At 42.2% G+C, this 24,806-nt stretch overlaps 1 protein-coding gene across 1 annotated transcript; it reads left to right on the forward strand.

Annotated features, from left to right (window-relative positions):
- The first annotated feature begins 1,921 nt into the window (after window positions 1-1,921).
- Window positions 1,922-20,833, forward strand: sema3b (sema domain, immunoglobulin domain (Ig), short basic domain, secreted, (semaphorin) 3B). The gene is made up of 17 exons (XM_068751157.1): window positions 1,922-2,096; window positions 3,903-4,060; window positions 4,738-4,800; window positions 14,430-14,549; window positions 14,777-14,870; window positions 15,109-15,228; window positions 15,356-15,498; window positions 15,668-15,782; window positions 17,152-17,221; window positions 17,297-17,444; window positions 17,644-17,863; window positions 17,973-18,064; window positions 18,253-18,294; window positions 18,590-18,747; window positions 18,869-18,924; window positions 19,866-20,005; window positions 20,318-20,833. The coding sequence occupies exons 1-17, from the start codon at window positions 1,922-1,924 to the stop codon at window positions 20,831-20,833; spliced, it is 2,430 nt and encodes an 809-aa protein (XP_068607258.1).
- The last annotated feature ends 3,973 nt before the right edge of the window (window positions 20,834-24,806 follow it).

The raw sequence follows: 24,806 nt of genomic DNA on the forward strand, positions 1-24,806 counted from the left end.
GCTTTGAGATGCGAGCACGCTTCCAGACATTGACACTAGATGGGCCGAGCGCTGCGGGCGCTCCGAGCACGCTTCACTCATTCAGTGATTTTTGCTGTATCTGTGAATATTCTTTATAATAAGTGAAAGAAAGAAATCCAGCGAAAGCGAGTGCTAACGATGTCAGTGAGAAGAAAAAAACACATGATGATGATGGCGATTAAATTATTGATAAACGTGACCGTGGTGACTCCGTAAGTGATCTGGCACTCCAGTACGGGCGGAGTACATCGACGATACATACAATCCACAAACAGAAGGATTTTATCAAGAACACAAAGCCTTCAAAAGACAGAACTATTATGTCTAAGTTTATGTAAGTGCACGTGTAAAGGTACAATTACTGTAATAAAGTGTCTACGTACCGTCCAATCTGGGCTGAGAATCAGCTGCAACAGCAATAATTTAGCATTTCACAAGTACAACTTTTACAAGGATAGGCTACAAGTTTTTATTATTATTAGTTTTTATTATTGGAACAAATTCTACACACAGAAAGACAATAGGCAGAAGAAGTATGATATTGCCTCAACAACTACACCAACATCCATCCTTTGCTGAGCCTCTTATACGCAAAGTAGCGGAACATGAGAGGGACACAAGAAGAGCAGCGATGGAGGTAGCTGCTCGGCAGGAGATGGAGAAGAAGCAAGGACTGAAACTAAAAAGAAAGGGAGCAGACTGTCTGCCTATTACTGCCCGAGAGCCAACAAGGATGTGTAATATAATAAAGGAGACTGTTTCTCGTGAAAGGCTTTATTGTTACAGCTGACCAAAGAGTCCAAAGTCCTAAAAGAGGTGTGTGTGTGTGCAGACCTTTTTTTTTTAAAAACACACAACGTTCATATGTGAAAATCAGTGACCTCATTCCTGCTGCAGCAGTGGAGAAGCTGTGGTTCACAACCACACGATCACAACCGAGGCACCAATTTATTGGGTATTTTTCCGAAACAATAACAAATCTGTCACTTTAAGTTCAACTCCAGCTCTCAAATGACTTAATAGAGGTTGTTTTCTTGACTCCCTGGATGCGCTCGATTGACCTCCAGTGACCTGATGGATGACAGAAGCTGCGTTAAGCAAGTTAAAAAACCCACCTATTACAATAGCTTTGTAATTAATCTAACTTGATGATCACATTGTCTTTCTACAGTTTACAAGTGCTCAGCAAGAAAGATCAACTCGTCTGGTGTGAATGTGTGTGTGTGTGAGAGAAGGAAGCCACTTTGAGTTGGCACTGACAGCAAGCATGGCATATCTGTATCACACAATCAGATCCTTTATCACATTGTCACTGCGTGTGCGTGTGTGTGTGTCTGCGCTTTGGATACTGTCCCCTAGTCTGTCTGCAATGGGAATATATTACAGTGTTGCTGCCATAATGGAGGCTGGCATCAACATAGTCTGACATGGGCATCAATCTTACTAAATATAGCTCAGATGCTAGTGTTTGCCCCCCCCCTCTCTGTATGGGTGCAGGGACATCCCCGGCATAAGCACACGTGTGACCTTCTATTTTTTTTTATGTTCTTTCTCTTTCTGCCTCTAATTTTAGGTTTCAGTGGCTATGTACTCCGTTTCTGTCTCGTCCTGGATGTGAGAGGTGAACTCGGCCATCGTTCACTGGAGGAGCAGCGGATCTGCCAAGAGAACCCTTCTGTACCACGGAGGACATTATAAAGACCATACTGAATACTCTGACCTTGAAAGGAAGGCTGGAGCCGCCTGAAAGTCTGCCAAAGCTACCAACAAGACGGGGAGGCTGCGTTGGGTCCGCAAAGCCGAGGCGACTCCAAACCAGTCCGAAGGCAGTGAGAGAATCCATAAATAAATGACCTCCACTAACCTCTAAAAGAAAGGAGTTTGCTCTAAGTGTGCCAGAATGATGACCATGATGATGATGATGGTGGCCATGACGGTCACCTTCAGTTCTCTGTTCCTGCTGGCTCTGGCTGCCACCCATGCCTCCTCTGGCACAGTGAGCCGCACCACTTCTTCATCTTCATCCTCCTCCACCTCCTCATCCTCCTCCCCACGCATGAAGCTCTCCTACAAAGGTAAAAACCAAAGCCTTGAGGAAGAAAATAGTCTTTTTTTATTTTTTTGGCTAAATAGGGCATATTTTGCCTTATTTTCCATGTCATGGGTTTTCATGTGGTTGTGCATCCTTGAATCTTTGCCATAGTATCACACACACACACACACACACACACACAGTCTCCCTTTCAAAGTAAACAGTCCTGAACAGTAGCCAATTGTAATTTGTGGTTGCTGCAAAGCCACACTAATGCAGAGTGGCACGCACACACTGCTGAAACACACTCTTGCAGGGTTTCATGTTTCGTCTCAAGTGTGCAACACAACCACATAAACTAGGGATGTGTTCCATCATCGAAAGCCAACAATTACAGTCTGCACTAGGTTGCAAGGAGCTCAGCGAGGGCAGCGCCCGCCGAAGCAGGTTCCCTTTCATTTGGACTGAAAGACACAACGGACAAAGAGGACAGAATGTAATAAAGAGAGGACCGGCAGTCCCAGGCAGCACTGAAGTGATTTATGATCTAATGACGAAACAATATGAAGCAGCAGTCCGACTGGCTAGAGGCTAATTGATATAAAAACGATTTTAAAGTGCAAATAGGTGGTCAATAAATAAATTCTAAAATTGTAGCTTCATTTAGCAAACTCATTCAGTCTTTTAATGCGATTCCAGGGCAGCTGTTTGGATCAGCCAGCGGTCGATCAACGGCCCATGAATAAAACTCAATTAATAGTGGTGGGCAGGTTTACGCTGCTGCTCACAGCCAGAAGATCCTTGGTTCAATTCCACCTGGGGGCCTTCTGTGTGGAGTTTGGATGTTCTACGCGTGTATGCATGAGTCCTCTTCGCGTCTCTGGCTTACTTCCACCTACCCCCCCCCCCAACTTGGCTGAATTGATCACTCCAAATTCTATTACATTTAGTCTAAATGTATGAATGTGAATGTGTGTTCCTGCAATGAACTGGCGACTTGTCCAGGGTGTACCCCACCTTTCGCCCGTAGCCAGCTGGGATAGGCTCCAGCACACCCATGGCCCGTATTCGGATAAGCGATTGCAATCATCTCGTCTTCAAGAAGATTGAGTGAACTGCTAACGAAAAGTAGAGAAATAATCACTCAATAAGCAAGTTTCAGTTTTTAGGTTTCATTTTAGGGCAGATTATTATTTTTGTCACATTATTGTGGAAGTCAGTTAAAAGGCATTTACTAAACATGTCTCAGAAACATTACATTATGTTCTGATATCAAACAGCTGGCTTTAATAAAACAGACTGATGAACTCCTTTTCGGGAAGAACCTTTATTCTTGTGTTCTCTTTATTTCTTGATTGAAAACAGGCCGGCAGAGGAGGATGCAGGCTCTTTAATTCTACTTTTTCTCAGGCCAGGAACACATCCCCCCCTTCCTCCCCCACCCCACTGGCTTGTGGTGACTTCTTGATTTTAAGTTTAAAAATAAAAGCAGAATTTTTGGATGCTGATCCCTCAAAATGCGTTCGTGCCATTTTTCAAATGAAACGTCATTTCATGTCGGAAGATTTGGTCCAACCTGTTCACGGATCGCTGCACGACTCGACATTATATTTTGAACTCTATAAATAACCGTGAGTCTTTATTAACCATGTCATTCGTGGTCGTCCCACAGCCAACTATTTGTCTTCGGGTAGACGTTCCATTTCTTTCACCTGCGCTTCCATTCTGTGTGTTGACAGATGAACGAGATTCCAAAAGGCCTGTGGGAGTTTACATTTACAGGAAGATGCACTGAGTCGCATGTAATATAAAACAGACCTTCTGAGCCCCTTTGTCGGTACAATTTCAGAGTTGCAGCAGTTCCACGGTGTGCGCCGCTTCGAGCTGGAGCGCTCCTGCTGCTTCAGCGCTCTGCTGCTGGATGAAGAGCGGGGACGGCTCTTCGTCGGGGCCAAGAACTTCTTGCTGTCACTATCGTTAGACAACATCGCTAAGCAAGAACACAAGGTGGGTCAAAAGTGAAATCGCTAAAAACACGATGCATCAATACATCTGTGTTTAAAATCTTCCCGTCTAAACCAAGATTTTCAATTTACCACATCTGCGTTCACGGATGACCTTAAATGCCTCATTATAAATCTGTTAATTAAAAACTGAATCAGCGAGGCTACACTGGCAAGGAGAGCAGCTTAATTTACAATAGATTTTATATTGTCTGATTGCTAAGAATTAAATAGAGAATTATTACTGTCAATAAAGTCTAACACATGTTTCGAGTTTGACGTCATGCTAACCTCGACGGCACGGGAGAGAGAGAGAGATTATGGACACGTGTTAGTGATATTCCTGCACACGTGAGCTGCGTCACAGAGAAATGGGAGATTCATAAATGTCGGTATGCAATCAAACACGCTGACACAGATGAGAAAGGAGAATCGATTCAAATGCATTGCGGTCAGCTGTCCTGACATCTAATGCAAGTGTTCAATAGCAGCACATTTACACAAGTAACAGCACACAAAGTCTTCTTACACCGAGAGACGTAAAAAGTCTTCATGAAGGAGACACAGAAGCATCAGTTTGATTAAATGGTGTTATTGAAAGTGTTTGACTTGTTCCAAGCAGCAATGTGTAAAATCAGCCCAGATTGTGACGTCGCTCTCCTTTTGCCTGCTGTGCCTCAGATCTACTGGCCTGCTCCCGTCGACTGGAGGGAGGAATGCAACTGGGCTGGCAAGGACATCACTGTAAGTGTCTTGACGCCACGTCGCCATCTCGTCCCCGAGGTGGATCACGTCATTTGTGACATAAATGTAATCCACCAATCTACTGTAAGGGTTTGAATGCAGCACATTAACCCAGTGCACCCGTTTCCCTGGTTTTTCTACAAAAAACAAAATCAAGTAAAGTTTTTTTTTTTTAAAGGATCAACTCAGGAAAGGTAGCTTTGAAAATCACTATAGTAAACGAAGGGACTGGCTGGAGTCCAAGATACATAAATACATAGCCTAGAACTAACAATGTTTGTTCAAGACGCTCTGGACACGAATCAGCAGAGGACACGACGACGGCTGGAGCAACACAGGAGATCACCGGCGGCCGAGAAGCAGGGCTGCACGCGTGTTGGAGAATTAATCATTCGGCAGGGAACAGAGAGTAGAGCTCGGATTCAAAAAGTGGCTGCTGATGAGTGAGGGTTTGCAGGCGTGGCTCATTGGAATCTTGCTGGTTCATTTTCAGCCGCACCTGAATGGCATGAGAGGAGACGAGCATGTGATCAATTGGGACAGAAAAACCCACATGAGCAAAATGCAGGCTCATAAGAAAGCTTCAGGGACTTTGTGTTCTGTTTTGCGTTTTTATTTTCTGTGATTCAATATATATATAACATTGGCCCTGCAGGCCACTGTCACAGCAATACGACGGAGAGTGCTTGAATAAGTTGTTTTAAAGTCAAGCTTAAACTGAAGTCAATGTCATGTCAAGTTCATCGTCTCCGAGTTGGCTTCACAGATTAACGGCTCAACAAAGAAGCATCTTGTTCTTGTATCATTCGCATAACGAGCATTCAGAAATAAAGACAGAATTCAAAAAGTAGGTCAGAGATGGGGGGGGGGGAATCAGGCTGAACTATTTTTCCGTCTGTTTTCTAATCTCTCATAGGCCATAAAACACTTTTTTTCAAGTCTATTGAAAGTGATCAATATCAACAATAACAAAAAAAAAAAGAAAACATAACACAAGATCATTAGAAACGGTAGAAGAAAAAGGATCTCCTTGGATTACATCACACGTAATCCGCTAACCGTGCAATGGACGGCGTCAGAGTCATGCAGGTCCTTCTGTGAGCTGCGTTCATCTGCATGTTCGTTGGTTCATGTATGTTTAAGCATCTGATATATGTGCGTCTGTTCTTATTGTATCAGTGTAAAAAACAACAACAACCTCCATCTCTGGGGTTATAAAACTGCAGCAGGACAACAAGCTCATTCATACCAAACTCCAGGCTTCAGTTTCACCTGACCAGGAGTCTGTCTGGGTGTAGGTGTGTGTGTGTGTCTGTGTGTGTGTGAACATAGTTCAATATGATTCTGAAGACATGGAGAGAAATAGTCCAATTTCTCTAGAGGAAGAGATGAAGGCGAGACGGAGGAGTATAAACAAGGAGTTTCCCTCCGGTTGGCTGTTCTTCCTGCCGCTCCCCGTCGTGAAAACTCACTCCGCTTTTATACCTTTGGACTTTTTGAACACTTACGCACACATGGAGAACCAAGCTGACCTTAAGAGAAGGGTTTGTACGTTGGAAGAGGGCTGCTTCTCCCCCCCCCCCCCCTCCCTCCTTCTCTCTAGCCATGGGCTCCATGGGAACGAGAAGTTTCTGTTCCTAACTCCCTCAGTCCTATCATCTCATCCTACCTGTTAGTGAATAGTCACACAATTTTTCATGCATGATATGAATTAGGTTTCTCCTGCATTTGCTATCATAGCCCGATGTTCTCTGCCCCCTCACAGACATAAAGACACACATGACTACTTTAGAGACTCCGCCGAGGCGGAGGTCACGTAATCAACGGCGTTGGGTTGTTTGTCTGTCTGTTAGCAAGATAACTCAAAACTTTATAGATGGATCTTAATGAAATGTTGGGAATGTTATCAGGAACTGATGGGTGATGATCCAGAAGAGATCCTGGATTACAGATCACTTTGAAACTTTCGTTAACGTTGCAGTCAATGGAGCTTCAAAATGTTTTTTGAAGCTCCATTTTTTTTCATGTAGGGTAAAATGTTACATTTTGACATTGAAAACAATTGAGAACCTTTTGGTGATGGTCCAGATCACCATGTAAATGGTGTAAATCGAATTACCGTATTTTCCGGATTATAAGTCGCGGTTTTTTTCATAGTTTGGTCGGGGGTGCGACTTATAAATCGGAGCGACTTATATATGCTTTTTTTTACAAAATCTGTGAGCGCAGAGACAGTAGCCTACACATTTCTATAACAGGTGTTACAGGGAACTCTGTGACCCGTCAGAATCTGTCGCGGTTTCTGGAGGTTCAGAGTTATCTGTCACACCTGTTATCTAAAAACACAAATTAGAAGGGCTGAATGAAAATGTCGCCGAAAAGAAAGTCATATTCCGCGGCTTACAAGCTTCAGATAGTGAAATATGGAGCCAAAAACGGCAATCGAGCAGCAGAAAGAAAGTTTGGAGTGAGCGAAAAACTTGTAAGGGACTGGCGAAAAGCGGAGGTTACGCTTACTGAAATGAAGAAAACAAAGAAAGCTAATCGCGGGCGACAAGCTAGGTGGCCGCAGTTGGAGGAACGAGTTCACGCATGGGTGCTTGAACAACGTGCTGCTGGGAGAGGTTTGTCAACGGTGCAGTTGCGTCTCCGCGCCCAGGTGGTTGCCAAGGAGGTGAATATAAACGGCTTTGCGGGAGGACCTTCTTGGTGTTACCGCTTCATGCAACGCAAACGCCTCTCTATCAGAGCAAGGACGACACTGTCCCAAAAACTGCCAGCGGACTTCCAAGCCAAGGTTGACAGTTTCCGCGCGTTCATTGAAAAGCATGTAAGTGATCACAACGTGACACCGGATCATATTATTAACATGGACGAGGTCCCCCTCACTTTTGACATCCCCATGGGCCGAAGTGTTGCAGAGAAAGGGCAAAAAAGTGTGAATATCGTTACAACTGGTCATGAGAGATCACACTTCACAGTGGTGCTGGCATGTTGTGGAGACGGATCAAAACTGCCACCGATGGTCATTTTCAAATGAAAAACCATGCCAAAAATCCAATCCTCCTCAGTTGAAGTCGCCGTGAACGAGAACGGGTGGATTGATCAAGAAATGATGAACTTGTGGCTTACAAAGTGCTACAATAAGCGACCGGATGGCTTCTTTAGAGCACGCAAAGCTCTGCTTGTGATGGATAGCATGAGAGCGCACATCACACCACAGTTAAAAAATAAATTAAAATTTTTCAACTCCATACCTGCCATCATCCCTGGAGGCTTAACCAAAATACTCCAGCCACTTGATATCTCCGTGAATAGGAGCTTTAAGTCAGTTTTGCGTAACCTGTGGGAGCAGTGGATGACGGATGGAGAGCACAGCTTCACGGCAACCGGGAGAATGCGCCATGCAACTTTCCTGGAAGTCATTGAATGGATCGACAAAGCATGGGCTTCAGTGACAACCGCAACCATCCTGTCGGGATTCAGAAAGGCTGGAATAATTGGAACTGCAACTGACGACGAGTCTGATGTAAGCGACGTAGAAGAGGAAGCGGCGTCTTGTCTACCTGCCGAGTTGGGGGAGTTGTTCAAAAGTGACACCGAGGATGAAGATTTCCTTGGATTTCGTGATTCGGAGTAAAACCTGATATTTTGGTAAACTTGTTAGCATGTTCTTTGTGCTATATGTTGTTTGGTGTTGGATTTTATCAAATAAATTTTCCCCAAAAATGCGACTTATCCTCCAGTGCAACCTATATATGTTTTTTTCTTCTTAATTATGCATTTTTTGGCTGGTGCGACCTACAATCCGGAGCGACGTATAATCCAAAAAATACGGTATGTGGTGAATGTGCTGAGGGCAGAGGTTTGGAACCAGAAAGTTCTGGTCGGCCAGCCCAACCTGAGGGTGTAGGATCTGATGAACTGTTTTTTTTTTTTTGGCACATTTTGTCTTCTTGCTAAAATACTTGCTAAAGTGAGGATTTGCTGATCATTTTCATAAGTGGACTTCTATGTCTTCCAAGGTTTTTTGAGGCATACAAAGCTAAACTAAGCCTTTCCTGGCCGATGCTTCATTTTGCATGAGAGACATAAGAATATGTTTTTAATTACACAAAGTCAAATGTGTTTACTGCAATACAACAATTTTCCAATTTTCCAAATGTAAGGCATTTGATGCACTAAAGAAGTTGCTGCATAAAGACAAGTAATAATCTCTCTCTCTCGCACACACACACACACGGAAGTCATCTAACATGCAAACACAGACACATGCACATAAACACAGTCAGCCAGAGGCCGTAAACAACTTACAGTTCAGCCAGACATTTAGTCTGAGACAGCTCTGAGTCCTGAAGTCATATTTTAACCTATATGTGTCTTTATGTCGTCAAGTTTGCATTAATTACTATTGGAAAGCATTTCACCAACAGGTAAATTCTAATTGGGACCAAGGTTCACCTAGTGGATTTTTATTTATGCTACACATGGGGGGCCTTGAAATAGTACTTATTCTAGTTTTGTGTGAAACTGTTTAAAATCAAAAACCGCTGGTTCTTGAAAAATATTTTTATATCTAAAAAGACAAAGGCGAGTAAATACAAGATTAAAATTTTAAACTATTGTTTAATTCAGTGAGTCAAAAACAGTCCTTAAATCATCAGTGTGAAAAGGCATTTACCCGCTTCGCCGGCCAAATCCTTCAATACTACTGAGCTCTATTGATCAGTGGTTGCAGCTGGACTAATTACTAGCAGCACTATTTAATCAAATTAAAGCTTAAATAGGCAATTTACAGAAGCATGAAGTTGCCTCGTAGATCTCATCAGTGAGACTGACAAAATCTAAAGAAAGGAAGCGGGTAACTGAAGCATATCAACTCTTCCAGAGTTCCAATTGAGAAGCATTTGGTTAAAGTCTTATTTTTTTCATGACTGAATATTAAGTTCAGAGGATTTAAGATTTAAGTGTTAGATAACCTTTTTGCCTCAAACCTTCCGTGATTTGTGGTTGATTTTGTTTTATGTTGAATATTTTTAAAGATATTTTAATGCACTTTATAAAATGCATATAAAAATAGAATAAACCAGTGCCTTTGCTTCCATCCTTCCATTGTGGAAGTCAGTTAAAAGGCATTTACTAAACATGTCTCAGAAACATTACATTATGTTCTGATATCAAACAGCTGGCTTTAATAAAACAGACTGATGAACTCCTTTTCGGGAAGAACCTTTATTCTTGTGTTCATCCTGCAGTTTCTGGATATGATCTATCCACACATCTTAAACCACTCGACTTCATTCTTTGAGAAATGTTGTCAGTGCTGCAAAGACTAATCAGAAGCACCATCTGTGGAGTGATGCACCCAGCGTTATGCAAGAGCTGCAGAGTCTTATGGGTGACCTAACCGATGATACATTCTATTACTAAAGAATTAGAGAGTATGCAATGAGCTGACGACTCGTCCACGGTGTACCCCCCGACTCTTGCATATATCCAGCAGAGACTAGGCTCTTGAACACGAGGCGATTACAATCGTCTCATCTTCAAGAAAGTGCGCTTAGGCGAAGGACTTAAATCTTAGTGATTGGGTGAAGCACCATCTTCTTCTTCTTCTTTTGGCTTGTCCCGCCAGGGATGCTTAATTCTGGCAAAGCTTTATGCCGGATGCCATTCCTGCAGCGACCCTCTGCATTTATCCGGGGCTTGGGGCCAGCTCAAGGCAGATGCTACCCGTGCTACACATGAGGTTGCATTTGGGTGAAACACCATAGTGGGCATTACATGTATGAATCTGAAGTACCATGGTCTCAAAAACACCAGTAATAATGATAATAATAATTTGGCATTCACTGTGTAGATCCATATATATCATTTTAGCACTGAGATTCATTGTAGTTACTGAAAGGGTTGAATATTTAATTGCCAGTAAGTAAAAAAAGGAAACTATAATGCTAACCTTCCAGACTGATGTCACAGAAACAGCAGAACAAGACTGTTGAAGGAGAAATGCACAGACAAACGCCAGTACATCATCCGATAAGAAAGATACTGTTCTGCGCTGGTGTGTCTCTAACGGCTGTCCAATGCGTGCCAGTGTTTAGTCAAAGGACCTCAGCCATTAACTTTATTATAGGATCTGTGGAAGTCTTTGCTCTCATATGCAATCAAAACAGAGACAAATCAGCAGTAGCTCTGTTTCCAACTAACCTGCTAACCAACCAATATCTAACTATCCCTAGATGGTATTACATTTAAATTAATGTTGCAGAAAGAATATACTTTGTATGGTTTGTACGGTCTTTAATATTTAAATGTAAATCTAATCACTCCATTATTCAGTTAAATCTCAGTGCTGAATGAAAAGCCAGTTTCAATGAGACAGACATGAAGAAGGGAACTGTAGGAGCACTAATGATTGAAATGATAAATAGGCATATTGGGTTAATCATCTCCAGAATGAAGAGAGGACGGGGAAAGAGACATCCACTGTGGAACAATACAGCTTTATGAGACAGAGGCGAGACCCACAGCTCAGGCCACTGCAAGGCCACCGCCGCCACCTCTCTCACTGTTTCAACTAATGAGTCAGTGTTGGGTCGAAAGGTCGACCAGTGAACCCTGAACACACACACACACACACACAGAGACAGTGTGATTGCTGGTATAATTCACCTCGCTTGTTCTCCTTCCTTTCTGATCGTTTCAAAGTCTTTCAAGTGTCTTCTCTGTTAACTTTTCTTCTCTTTCGTTTCTCTTTCTCTTTTGCCACGTCAATGAGCCAACTTTGTCACAATGCGGCTCTGTCAACTCCTCAGCTCTCCCAATGTCCTCTCACACACACAATGACAGACACACACACTGTGCATCAGATGGTAGAAGAGGAGCGCTCGCTTTATGCATTGACACCGGACATTTTGGGAGAAGGGTTGACTGAAATGTGCTGCATAAGCGGAACATGAGTACAGTATGTGTGTGTGATTGTGCACGCGTTGCTTCGTTGTGTATGTGTGTGAGTGTGGTGGTGGAAGTGAGGCGTGTGTCCCTCTCTCTTCCATAGAAAACAGATCTCCTGTGTTTGTCAGCAACTTAATCAGCTGGTTAGTTGTGTGAAATCAATCACATGTGCACACAACCAAACACACCTTCAAAGGATTGTATGTAGACCAACAACTTGAACTCTAACCCATTGTTTGTTGGTGGTTGGTAAATAGCTGAAAGGCAAGCCTTTGTTCAAAAACCAGCGAGTGTGTGTGTGTGTGTGTGTAAGGCCTAATGAGTGACAATTTGGCAGGCTTGACTGTCTGTCACATTCAGGTGAAGACAGACATAACATATTTCAGATGCAAATAATAGAGAGTCTGAGAATTCTTGCTGGAAAATTGGGGATTTTATTAAGGAAATAAAACATAATAAAACTCTTGTATCAAAGGCCAAAAAAGCTTGCAAATCTGGAAGAGTTAGAGCAAAACAAAGTAATGCAGAGGGCAAGGTCAACATCATTTGAGTCGAAATAATGAGGAAGAATGTGCAAACTCTGTTGTTCATTATCTGAACACTTCAGCAATCCCTGTTCAGTCTAGACAAACAGACTGGAGAGAAATAAAACTTGTGTTGGCATTTAGATTAGCACCTAAACCTTCAGTCAGGGACATCAGAGACATGTCATCCATCATGACATGTGTGTTCAATGTCTGGTGATCACACAGGTCACACTATGGGTCGCATACTATGGTAGCATACTAGGCTACTGTAGTATGTAGTAGAACCAAGAGGCTTCTTGAGGGAACTTCAGGATTGAAGAAGCCTCTTGGATGAGAGGTGAAACGTCTTCAGCCAAACTAAACCAAGTCCAGTTGATTCTTCATAATTGCTCTTCGTGATTTATCTCGACCTAGCGATTGAGAACCGACACAGACAAGCTCGAAGTTGTTCCTTTGCAGGAGGATAAATGAGAGTGTCAAATAAAACTGTGTGGCAAGTGGGCTTTCATAATAAAGTGAAATAATTTAGCGCCAGTTTGCTGCAGTCTCTTTTAAAAACTCTGGTTAACGGCTTTTAAAATTAATTAACCACGAGTTGGCTATCTTAGCTTAGCATAAAGCCTGTCTATATTGAACATATCTGCCAATCGGCACCACAAAGGCTCATTAACTAACATGTTACAGCACTTTTTTTAATTAAATGAAAAACCTCAATATAATAATCAGCTTATTTAACCGAGATCCTGCAGTTTGAGTCTGACATCAATCTCCTAACTCCCTTCCAAACTAATCGTCTGTTTCTGTCCTTGTCTTTGTATGATGTTTACCAAACTTTCCATCTGCAATTATTATTATTTTGTTTTTTTGTCCTTTGAATAACAATATAGTCAACATAAATATTGTGATAAATATTTGTATTATATTCATCACATCATAATGTATTCCCGGTAACAATATTACTTCTGATCACTTAATGGTAGTTTTAAAGAAAATATGCTGTAAGCCACTTTGCTTACAATGAGCCTCGCCCTTTTCTTTTTATTCTTGTTTTCTATGTTTGAGCCTCTTTTTTTTTAACGGTAATTCTAAGCTTCTGCTTATAAAATATCTGTGACGGTGAAACTAGAGCACGGATCCCAAAATACAGAGACATAAACCAGAGGGGATGTTTAAAGGTAGTTTACTAATACAAATAATAAAGACTAAATACAGAATTAAGAAAACGGGGAGCAGAGGGGAGTGTCAGTAACTGTTGATGACCGGTGAGGGCTTTCAGGTGTGGCTCGTTGGGATCCTGCTGGTTCGTTTTCAGTCACCCATGAAGCACATGAGGAGAGAGAATGAGATCAGCAGCATCAGAAACACACAATGGGTCAAAATTCAGGTTCATAACAGTGTCAATGTATTATATGAAAAGCATGAACAACAGATACTGTGTAGTATCGCAAAGACATTTATTATACCTATGGGGTATCAGATGCTCACGATGAAGGTTCATATCGCGCACACACGCGTGCGCACGCACATGCACACACACACATTCAGGACATGTGTTGAATGTGGCGCTGAGGACTCGACAGTGTTGTCACAAGCAAGACAGGCAGAGAGAAGCTATGAGAGGAATGTTCGTTACTAAGCCGGAAAGAGACAGCGGGTCCAACTTTTATTCAGTCTCGGATTAACTGTGTGTTTTCACTCGAGCTTGATGTTGTACTTTCAAAAGTCGCGGCTAACAAAAGACAAATTCATTGTATTTTTTTCTCTGCATATTTTGTAGTACATATTGTTGGACTTATTTAAAGGAGAATCCCTTTATTTATTATTTATAAAAGAATATAATTGAAAATGTTCTCTATTTTCCTGTATCTTCTTTGCCTGTTAACGCTGCGAAGAAGAATTTACATCATACATGTCGGGGAAACAGTCTTTAGATACACTGAAGCTCCACGTAATTCAACTCAAACTTTATTTGTAAGTATACGTTTAGACAACAGAGGTGACCAAAGTGCTGCGAAAGCCACAATGCTTACAATAACCCCCCCAATAATACCACGTGTCAAACTGATACTGGGTAAAAAATCCAGGAATAAAAATGGTGTTTAGGGCAGAATTTAAAAACTCTGTATCTTTGTGTGCATCTTTCAGTCTGACTGTGTGAACTATGTGAAGATCATGCACCACTACAACCGCACCCACCTCTACGCCTGTGGAACCGGAGCCTTTCATCCGACGTGTGCCTTCATAGAAGTGGGAAACCGGATGGAGGTGAGGGGCGAGGGGAACTAAATTAGGAGGAATTAAATCACGTCAACGGGTTCTGCCGATATATCATGTGTTGCTCCAGTTGCTGGTTTCCATAATTTCCATAATGCTGCCAAAGTCAGAGCTGGAACATTACACAAGTAATGGTTGCATGATTCCAAAAAAGGACAAAAAATAACAAATAGTATGCATGATCCCCTCTAAAACCTAGTTCCCTCTCTCTCCGTTAGGACCAAGTGTTCAGGATCGACCCCTCCAAGGTGGAGGATGGGAAGGGAAAAAGTCCGTATGATCCTCGCCACAATGCTGCGTCTGTCCTTGTCGGTGCGTGGCTTTCTTTTTACAGGATTGTCAGAAAGTTTTAATCAAGGCTGGCTCATTGCAGAATTAGGCTGGCCCCACCTGAAGTGTGCATTATGTGAAACCATAACAGTTAGAGTTAGGGTTAAGGTTCGGACTATTCATTATCTGATTTATTCAGTCTTAGATTTTGTCTGCTTTTGATGGATTAATGAAGCGCACATGGCCCATCAGTAAGCCGTTGATTTATTTGAACTCTCAGGTGATGAGCTTTATGCAGGGGTGGCCACGGACTTAATGGGACGGGACTTCACCATCTTCAGGAGCTTGGGGAAACGCCCGTCCATACGCACCGAACAGCACGATTCACGCTGGCTCAGCGGTGCGTTTCATTGTTTGTGCCTCACTATAATTTCCAATTCACTTTTTATTGTAACTGCAATATCTTTGGAATGAAACTCTCAACAGCTTTGATATTTTTTTCTCTTTTTAAACTTTGTCTCTGACAGAGCCAAAGTTTATTGGTTCGTTTTGGGTCCCAGAAAGTGAAAATCCCGATGATGACAAGGTGTTTTTCTTCTTTCGTGAGACGGCGGTCGAGGCTCAAGGACTGGGAAAGTCGACTTACTCCCGCATCGGGCAACTTTGCAGGGTAACTGATTGCCCCCTGTATTTGGTTATTGAACAGATCTAAAATCTTTCACTCACTAATGGTGAAAGCAGCAGCTTTCCATTGGTAGCAATTGTGCTTTCTTCCTTGACACTTTTCCCAAACTGTTCCATTGAAAGTCTTTCGTTCTTTGACTTTTGTCTTGAGCCAGAATGACATGGGTGGTCAGAGAAGTCTGGTGAACAAGTGGACGACGTTCCTCAAGACCAGACTGATCTGCTCGGTACCAGGAGCCGACGGCAGCGATACATACTTTGATGAGCTGCGTATGTTTGTTCATATCTCCTAAAAAATAACAGCCTTGATGTCTTTTGGAAAGGTATGCTGGTAAATAAAATCTCTGCCAAGGTCGTGACATTCGGAAGGATTTTAGACTGGAAACGGTGCAGCTGTGGAGAGAATATCAGCCACCAGGCTCGATGTGAATAGACTGATGAGATATTAGCTTGTATGACGTATGTAATATACATATTAAAACATATACAAAATTAGGAACGTTTGATTCTGGCAAGAGGCCAACAGAGAAGGCATTCCTTCCATTAGAGTTGAGTAATTTTTCATTCACTATTGAACTGGGGCGACATCCTTCTCATATGAACAATCATACAGACGAGTGTATGAAGATTTGGTTTGGTTCCTCTGCAAGGATTCACCAAAGCCCCGTCAAAGAAATTACTCCATCATTATGTGCCTGTGCAGAAACTCGGCGACCGACAGACGTGTTGTGCCTATAATTGTTTTACTTAACATCAAAAGTCAAAATGTTTTTAAAAGCATTGACGTGAGTGTTTTAGAACAACGACCAAGAGTATTATGGGTTAAATCTCTCAACTTTAATGTCATCTGACAAAATGAAAGCCGTGACGACACTTGGGGATTATGTTTTGTCTAACAGACTGAAATCAAGGACAATGTGTTTTAAGAAAAAGATTAAGAACTGCTTCAGTTATGACTATAAACTGCATTTACACCACATAAAAGAAAAACGTTTTCTGGTTACTAAGCAACCTGCAATTGAAGAGAAAAAACTACTTTGAAAAATACAAAAAAAGTCATACCAGGAGAGTCAAATAAACTTTACCACATCTTACTTTAACATGTCACAATGAAATCACTGATCTATTTTATATTGTTACATAATGCAGAATAATGCCGTAATTAATTAATTCATCAATCAATTTATGTCATGGACAGACATCATATATCCAATTTTGATTGATTGCTCTGTGTACAATATGATGATAAATACCTCACAGTGGGGGATATACTCTATACTGAGTATTTTCTAGACAATAAGCCAAATAAGGTGTGTGTTTATACATGTAAACACTGTATTCTAATGATGTTTATTAATTGTTGACGGAACTGGACTCCGTCAATGCATCTAAGTCAGCCCCCAACCGAAGAGTAGAAAAGGCCTTAATGGATCTAAAACCTCCTGAAGTTTGACAAGCTACTTCTAAACATGATTGGATTTTGTTCCGTGACCCTCACTTATTAGTTTAAACTGCTTTTGAAAGTAGTTAGACGGCCACAGGGCTTTGCTTATCTATCAACCTTTGACCACTGGACCACAGCACCTGACCTTAGTGTGTGTGTGTGTGTGTGTGTTTGTGTGTGTTTGTCCATCCTCAGGCGATGTGTTCCTGTTGCAGACGAGGGACAGAAAAAACCCTCTGGTCTACACTGTCTTCTCAACTTCCAGGTCAGAGTCCATTAATGTGTGTGTGTGTGTGTGTGGATGTGTTGATTGTTCTAACCCAGCTTCCCTGTCCCCCAGCAGCAGTGTATTTAAAGGCTCAGCTGTGTGTCTCTACTCCATGAATGACATCCGGAGGGCCTTCCTGGGGCCCTTTGCTCACAAAGAAGGACCCAACTATCAGTGGGTCCCATTCCAGGGAAAAGTTCCTTATCCCCGCCCAGGAATGGTATGTGTCTAACAGTCAGGACCTGTCCACAGAGAAAAGTATGGAGCAGCTAACTCCATGCAGCAGTGGCTCAGCACCAGTCGGATCAAATGAGATGACATTTGGATTCAGTAAAACGGCACAATGGCTGCTTTTCTCTGAATGTTCACTTCACTTCAAATACAATTTTACTGAAGGCAAATTCATTGTCTCCCGTCAGTGTCCCAGCAAGACATTTGGAAGTTTTGAGTCCACAAAGGGTTTTCCGGACGATGTGATCCAGTTTGCTCGCCACCACCCTCTCATGTTCAACCCAGTCTACCCTATGAGTCGACGGCCTGTCTTCGTCAGGACTAACGTGGAGTACAGCTTCACACAGATTGCTGTGGACAGAGTCGGCGCCGCCGATGGACAGTATGACGTCATGTTTATTGGCACCGGTGAATGACTTGTTTTCACTTCTTTAACTCTTGGCCTTGTAAAGTGTTTGAACATAACATTAATGAAACTACAAGTGAGCTGACGGTGCTGTGGTGATTCTGATTTAAGACAAAGGGACAGTGCTGAAGGTGATCAATGTCCCCAAGGAGAGTTGGAACAACATGGAGGAACTTCTGCTGGAGGAGCTGGAGGTCTTCAAAGTAAGAAACTCAATACGACACTAAACACTAAATGAAGACAGAAAAGCTCAGGCAGGACAGATGTTGAGTAGGAAATCATGGTAATCAAAGCACTTCCTCAATAATGCTGATCGTTGTAATGTTGCAATTAATTAATTATTCAAATGGATGAATTATTGGAATTGATTTGTTGCATATTTTCTCCTCAGGATGCTTCATCCATCATCAACATGCAAATCTCCTCAAAACGAGTATGTTTGTTTTTATGCTGCTACTTTTCTGTAAAATATTTTGGGCTCCCAGGTGCCTCCTTTGAAATTATTATATTTTCTTATCATGGCGATCAAAGCTATTTCAACGAGGTCACCGTTGAAATGCCTTTGTTTCTTTTGGACGCTGTTGCCCATGTGCTCACCAAACTGTTCATACATTTTATTGCATGAAAGCAATATCATGCTTAAGTCCAAACTGGTTCTGACTATGACGCGAACGCTGTCCTGAAGCCTCTCTTTTGAGCGAGTGTCCCTTCGCTCTCTGTGCTCACAGCAACAGCTGTATCTGGGCTCGGCTACAGGCATCGCCCAGGTTCCCCTTCACCGCTGCAGTGTGTATGGAAAGGCCTGCGCTGAGTGCTGCCTCGCCAGAGACCCGTACTGTGCCTGGGATGGGACGTCCTGTACTCGCTACCTGCCCAACACAAAGAGGTGCGTGAATCAAACTCTGATGACATACACCGCATCATGATCCGTTACACAGTCTAGTTACGTAAGATTGTAAAATGTAAATAATTAGTGCAAAATAACCGTCTGCTTGGAACATTTACAGGCGATTCCGAAGACAAGATGTAAGGAATGGAGACCCCAACACCCTGTGCTCTGGAGGTATTATTCAAATTACATTGAATTGTTTGAAATGAAACAACCTCTGGTATATTCACCGAATAAGAATAAAGCCTCAGTCTGACTGTGCTGTGACTCACAGAGCATCCCCACATCGGATATCTCACTGACTTTATGGCACAATAATCATAAATTCTTCCCTCCTGGTGTCATTGGTCCCCAGCAGGCCACAATGCGAGTGTTCTATTACTATCTGTAGGTCGTCTGCATAACCAACCCCAGCTATTAACTCTCAACTGAAGGTTCTCCCGAGAAGGAGAATTCCATCGCATGCCATGCAAGTTGGGTTGCGGGGAGTTGATTGTCTCTGATGACCCTAATCGTCCCTCAGGGCAGTTTGGCAGCTTATACATCATTGTTTCTGCAATCCGTCATTCAGTCTAAGCCAGGGATCCTATCCAGTTTGTTGCATTGTCTAAAATAGTTATAAATATGGTTCAAACTTGAAGGTTTTAATAACAGGTATGGATCAGCGCCGCCCATATCAGCAACATGCATGCATGCACTGCCAGCGTAACAAGAGTCTCCATATTCAGCCTCGCTCATCTGGATGCCTCCAGATGACCAGCATATATATATATATTGGCATCACAAGACCTCAAAGCCGTGGCGTTTTCCAGTCTTTATAAATCTCTAAAACTCTCAAAGTTTGTAGGTTTGTCTCAGCCCAGCTCAGCTCACGGTGTTTCTCTCTCATGTTACCGTGTCTGTCCCTTTTCTCTCTTTCCATTCTGGTTTAGCCCAGATTTTTCCTTTCCTCTTCTCATTTTGTCATGTCCTTTCTCTCCTTTTTCCCCTTCCAAACTTTCAGCATCATTCTGTCCGGAGCCATTCATTTGTTTTTAAACCTTTTTACAGAGTTGTCAAGTTAAAGGTATGCCACAGTACACAAACAATGTCCTTGTCTCTGCTGCCCTCTACAGACCACCATAAGTATCGCGTTACAGAGAGGAAGCTGTATGGAGTGGATGGAAGCAGCACTTTTTTGGAATGTATTCCCAAATCCCTTCAGGCCAGGGTCACCTGGACCTTCCAGAAACATCCACAGAATCCACGGGAAGAGGTAAGAGAAAGGGCGCTGCAACCGATAAATCTGACATCACCTTTATCCAGAGTCACAGAAACGTCTTACAGGGTCTCACGCATCATTTGAGAAATACATACATCTTTAGATTCTGAAAAAAGAAATTACCCATATTTATGTCTTATAAACATATAGACATGCCTAATCAGAGTGACAATAATAATAAACTGTACACATGTGAATGAGACGCTATCCCAAGGTAACAGTGCCATGGTGAGACACACACCTAAAGTAATCTGAAGTGGTAGCAGTGTGCATTGATATTGCAACAGAACTTGTTTTGCCTTTAAGGTGCGCCTCGACGACCGCGTCCTCCAGACAGACAGAGGTCTTCTGGTCCGCCGCGTTCTGAAGAGAGACTTTGGCATCTACCAGTGCCACGCCATGGAGCACGGCTTCACCCAAACCTTATTAGTCATCACCTTGGAAGTGGTACCTTCGACAGCCGCGACAGCATCCACCCTACCTTCTGATGCCCCCCTACGCTTAGACCCCCGGAGTGGAGGTGGACCCCTAGTGGCAAATCAAAAACTTTGGTATCGGGACTTCATGCAGTTGGTGGACCACCCTAACCTGAGCACCGTCGACCAGATCTGCGAGCAAGTTTGGGCACGGAAGAATGGTGCAGCTGACCAAGTAGACAAAAGCTTTCCTGCTTCGGGAAAGGACGCCCGCCCGCGGAGTCCTGCGTCCCGCCCCGCTAACAAGAAGTGGAAGCATCTTCAAGAGATCAGAAAGGGGAGAAACCGTCGGACCCACGATGGGAAACTAAACCCCCGGGCGCCTCGCAGCACAGTGGAGGAGTAAGAGATGGCGGGAGAAAACAATGACTGATACAAGGAGAAAGGAGAATACATAAAGAGAGCGAGTGGCCATGAACTCCAGGAGGTGTTCCCGCATATAGATACACTCACACGCCAAACTCATCCAGACACACAGCACCTCCTCTATTGTCTATATTTATCTATGGATTTCCCTGCTCTGACGTTAAACCCCCCATTTCCGCAGTGAGCCCCTGCATGTACGGTGTCTCAATTGATTCTGCACAAGTCCCTTTACACCGTTTGTTACACTTGATTTGCAGCAGAATAATTACCGGCAGCGTGAACCTCAATTCTCAATACCCAATACCACTCAGAACAAAAACAGCCACAAGGATTTGGATGAACATTTGCCACGAGTTTCATACCAGCATAAAAAAAAGACTTGTGTAACGGGAAGGAATCAAGAGATCGATCATACTGGAAAGTAAGAATCTGGAACTGGAACCCATTTAACTGCTTATGTGTCGTTGCACAAGCATGCAGACAAACACTCTTTTTTTTATTACATTATAACATTATTTCTACATAAACAGGTGAATTGATTGCCTTCCTGTTTTTCAGGAAGCATCACACATTTCACATGGCTTTCTGTGCGTCTTACATTAATCCAGTCACTGAACAGGAGACACCAGCAGCACGCGCCGGCATATTTCACAAGTGGTTTGACATTAAGTCAGGATTTAAAGTGGTTTCCTCGGGCACATACGGCATGTTACAGAAAAATATAATCATACAATCCAAATAGATCTAGATCTAGTGTATGCGCATCGGACCAGATATGGTTATATTACATCACTGGTCCAAACCACTAGAAATGTATAGGGGTGGGGAAAAACTACTGGCATTCCATGATGTGAGAGAAAGCTGCGATGTTTACAGCATAAAGACAAAGCTGCGGTACGAAGAAAGCCATCTCTGAAAGCAAAAGAATAGACCTGGGTTCCAGCTGGACACGTTCTGGGCATGATATTTATGAGTTTTATGATTTTTGTATTCTAAAAGGTACTTCTACTTCTTGCTCTTTTTTACACTGTCCTTGCAAATGTTGTTTGTGATGAACACACACACACACATAAATATGTGCAAATAATAGCAGAAGAGTGTGTCCTTGACCATCCAGTCAGGACTGTACAATGCACACAAAATGGTTATTTTGTGCTACCCACAATGCATTTTACAGTCTGTAGAACAACAACAACAACGACTTTTCATCAGATTCACCTCAACATTGTATTGAAGTCATTTTTTGACTCTTGCTGCTTAATGATGCCATCGTTCCCCAATGGACAACTAGAACATCAAGGTCTTCCTTCTCTCCGTCTCCGGTTGGAGCTTCCTGTGTGTATTATATTACCTATAAAGAAACACTGACGTCTGTGCTAACATTGTGTGTGTAGCTTTAGTGTCTAGCTGTGCGTACCGGCTCAAATAAAGAGCCCGCCCGTCTTCCGATGCTTCGTCACATCACGGTCTATCCGAGCGAAAGAAAGCGCCTGGCCTCGCAACATGAAACTTGGATTTAGATTTTGCATTCATAAAAATGTCATGCATATTTTGCTTCTGCAGTTTGTGTTGCTGTCACACATTTTCAGCGGTGCCATGTTTTTGAGGACATGAGTACATTTGCTGTGTTGGCGAGTTCACAAGAGGCGGCACAAACTTGGGTTCATGAGTGGCTTTTAGATGTATGGAATCGTTGTCATTATTTATATAACTTCTTTATGGAGATGTAATTAACTCTTTAAGGCAAACTGACTGACACATAAAGGGACACTCATTTTGACACCACAACCTATCCACTCTTCAATAAGAGAGCGGTAGTGATGTCGAGCTTGGGGATCCCTTTTAAATCAGCAGGGTTTTTTTTGTGCTCTTTTGAAATTGCATGACCAATATTAGTGGCAAAAGCGTTCGACAATGGTGCGGCGGTGAGAGAAAGAGCGAGAGAAAGGAAGCACAAGGTTGAATATTATTATTATTCCTGTGTATTTATGTGCAAAGATAAGCTGATATGTTGTGGTGGAATTTTATTTTTCTTATAACTGTAGATTTTCATCTGTATTCTGTCCTGCTGAAAAGGACTCGTCTTCAAATGTTTGTCGGACATGACTGCCGATGGGACGTCTCCCTCTGAACACAGTGTCAGGTTTGAGTCTTTGAGTCCGACACCCCTACAGTCAACTCCCTTGTGGTATCACATGCCATGTGACGCACTCATGGACTAGAGCTTGCAAAAAAAAGTGTGTGTGTGTGTGTGTGTGAGAGAGAGAAAGAGAGAGATGGTTCAGGGGAAAGCAAGGCTCTGTACATAAAGGCAAGTTGACCTTTCAATGGTTGAAGACCAAAGTTAATATGGTGCACTGTAATGCTATCAGAGGTCTTTGTGAAATGTTGTGTCTGATTGTTTTTTGATTAACACAATAAAAATATGCAGTTACTTAAAAATGTGTTTCCTGATCACTTCTATATAACATGGGGGGGGGGTAATAAAAATGTAGCAACTATTACACTATAAACAATAATAATAAATAATGTCATAATAATGATACCAGCAATAATTTGTTACTTATATATTTACATTTAATAAATATTTACATTTCCAAAAATGTAATTTTTGGGTTTGATCACATGGTGGCAGTCACGCCGTGATGTAAGGTCTGACTTGCGTGAGAAAGCTAAAGAAGGAGTGCATTTCTTTATTTAAGGCCAAAGACAAACTTTGTTCCATTCAAAACGTGATCAGTGTATATCTGACACTCATTTGCAGATGTTCAGTGCTGGAAAACATCAGGGGCGAGGGAGTTTATTTATCACTTCCACCTCTTCTTGTCCGTTAGAAGTCAATAAAGAGTTCTTTTTTACTGCTGGCAATAGCGGGTTTAATGTAGGCTGTAGAACTTTCTTTCTTTACATCCATCAATGCCACCATCAATACCACCATCAATACCACCATCGATACCACCATCGATACCACCGTCGAACTAAAAGCAACATAAAATACAATGAAGTACAAATAATTGCATACAAATAAATATGTAAATGTAAATAACATACCTCGCTGGCTGACCCTTACTTCGAGGCAGAAATGAGGACTTTTAACTTGACGTAACATTTATTGATCTTACTTCGCCTTCTCCTTAACTAGCGTGCATCATTAATTAGTGCACGTGCGGAAACATTTTACTGAACATTAGTTCCGACCCTGAAACGATCAAATAACAATAAATATTTAAATATGCTTAACGCAAAAACTAAAATAGATAAACGAAAATGATGGCAGTAAAATTATTAATCTTTGTATTATTTTACAAATTACACATCTATAATTGAACAAGAGTGTAGTTTTGGTTCCTAATAGACAATCAATATAATATTCTATCTTGAGAAATATTGGCTAACAGGACCTAATGAAAACGAAAATAGCAACAGTTTCACGGAATAATTCATCGCCACAAACATGTTTTTTTTATTTTGGAATAATGCATTCATCCATTTCTACTGATGAGAATATTTCACTTTCCAGCATTTTGCACCGAACCTCGCAGCAATATGAGACAATGAACCAAATAGAAAAAGAAACAACGACAAACAAACAAAAAAATTGTGCTCCGTGGAACACAATGGCATATAAAGCTCACTTATTGGGACCCATGTCCCCACCCGTCTGTCTCTGTCTCAGCCCTCATCCTCATTCCATCCGTGACATTTAGAACAACAGTCTTCTTCATAATATTCTCAGAGCTGTGAGCTCAAGAATGACGCAAAATACACTGAGGCAACAATACGTTCTTGACACATGAAAAACATTCACATATGGTGAAGTGTTCAGTGACCCCCCCACCCCACACACACACCAATTTAATTAGTGGTCACAAAATTAAATTGGGCCCAGATTATTCAAACTGGAAACCCATTAGTTCCCGTGTGTTGTCAGGGGCCTTCAGTTTTATGTGTGT

The sequence above is a fragment of the Brachionichthys hirsutus genome, chromosome 2, assembly GCF_040956055.1.
Source record: "Brachionichthys hirsutus isolate HB-005 chromosome 2, CSIRO-AGI_Bhir_v1, whole genome shotgun sequence".
NCBI lineage: Eukaryota > Metazoa > Chordata > Actinopteri > Lophiiformes > Brachionichthyidae > Brachionichthys > Brachionichthys hirsutus.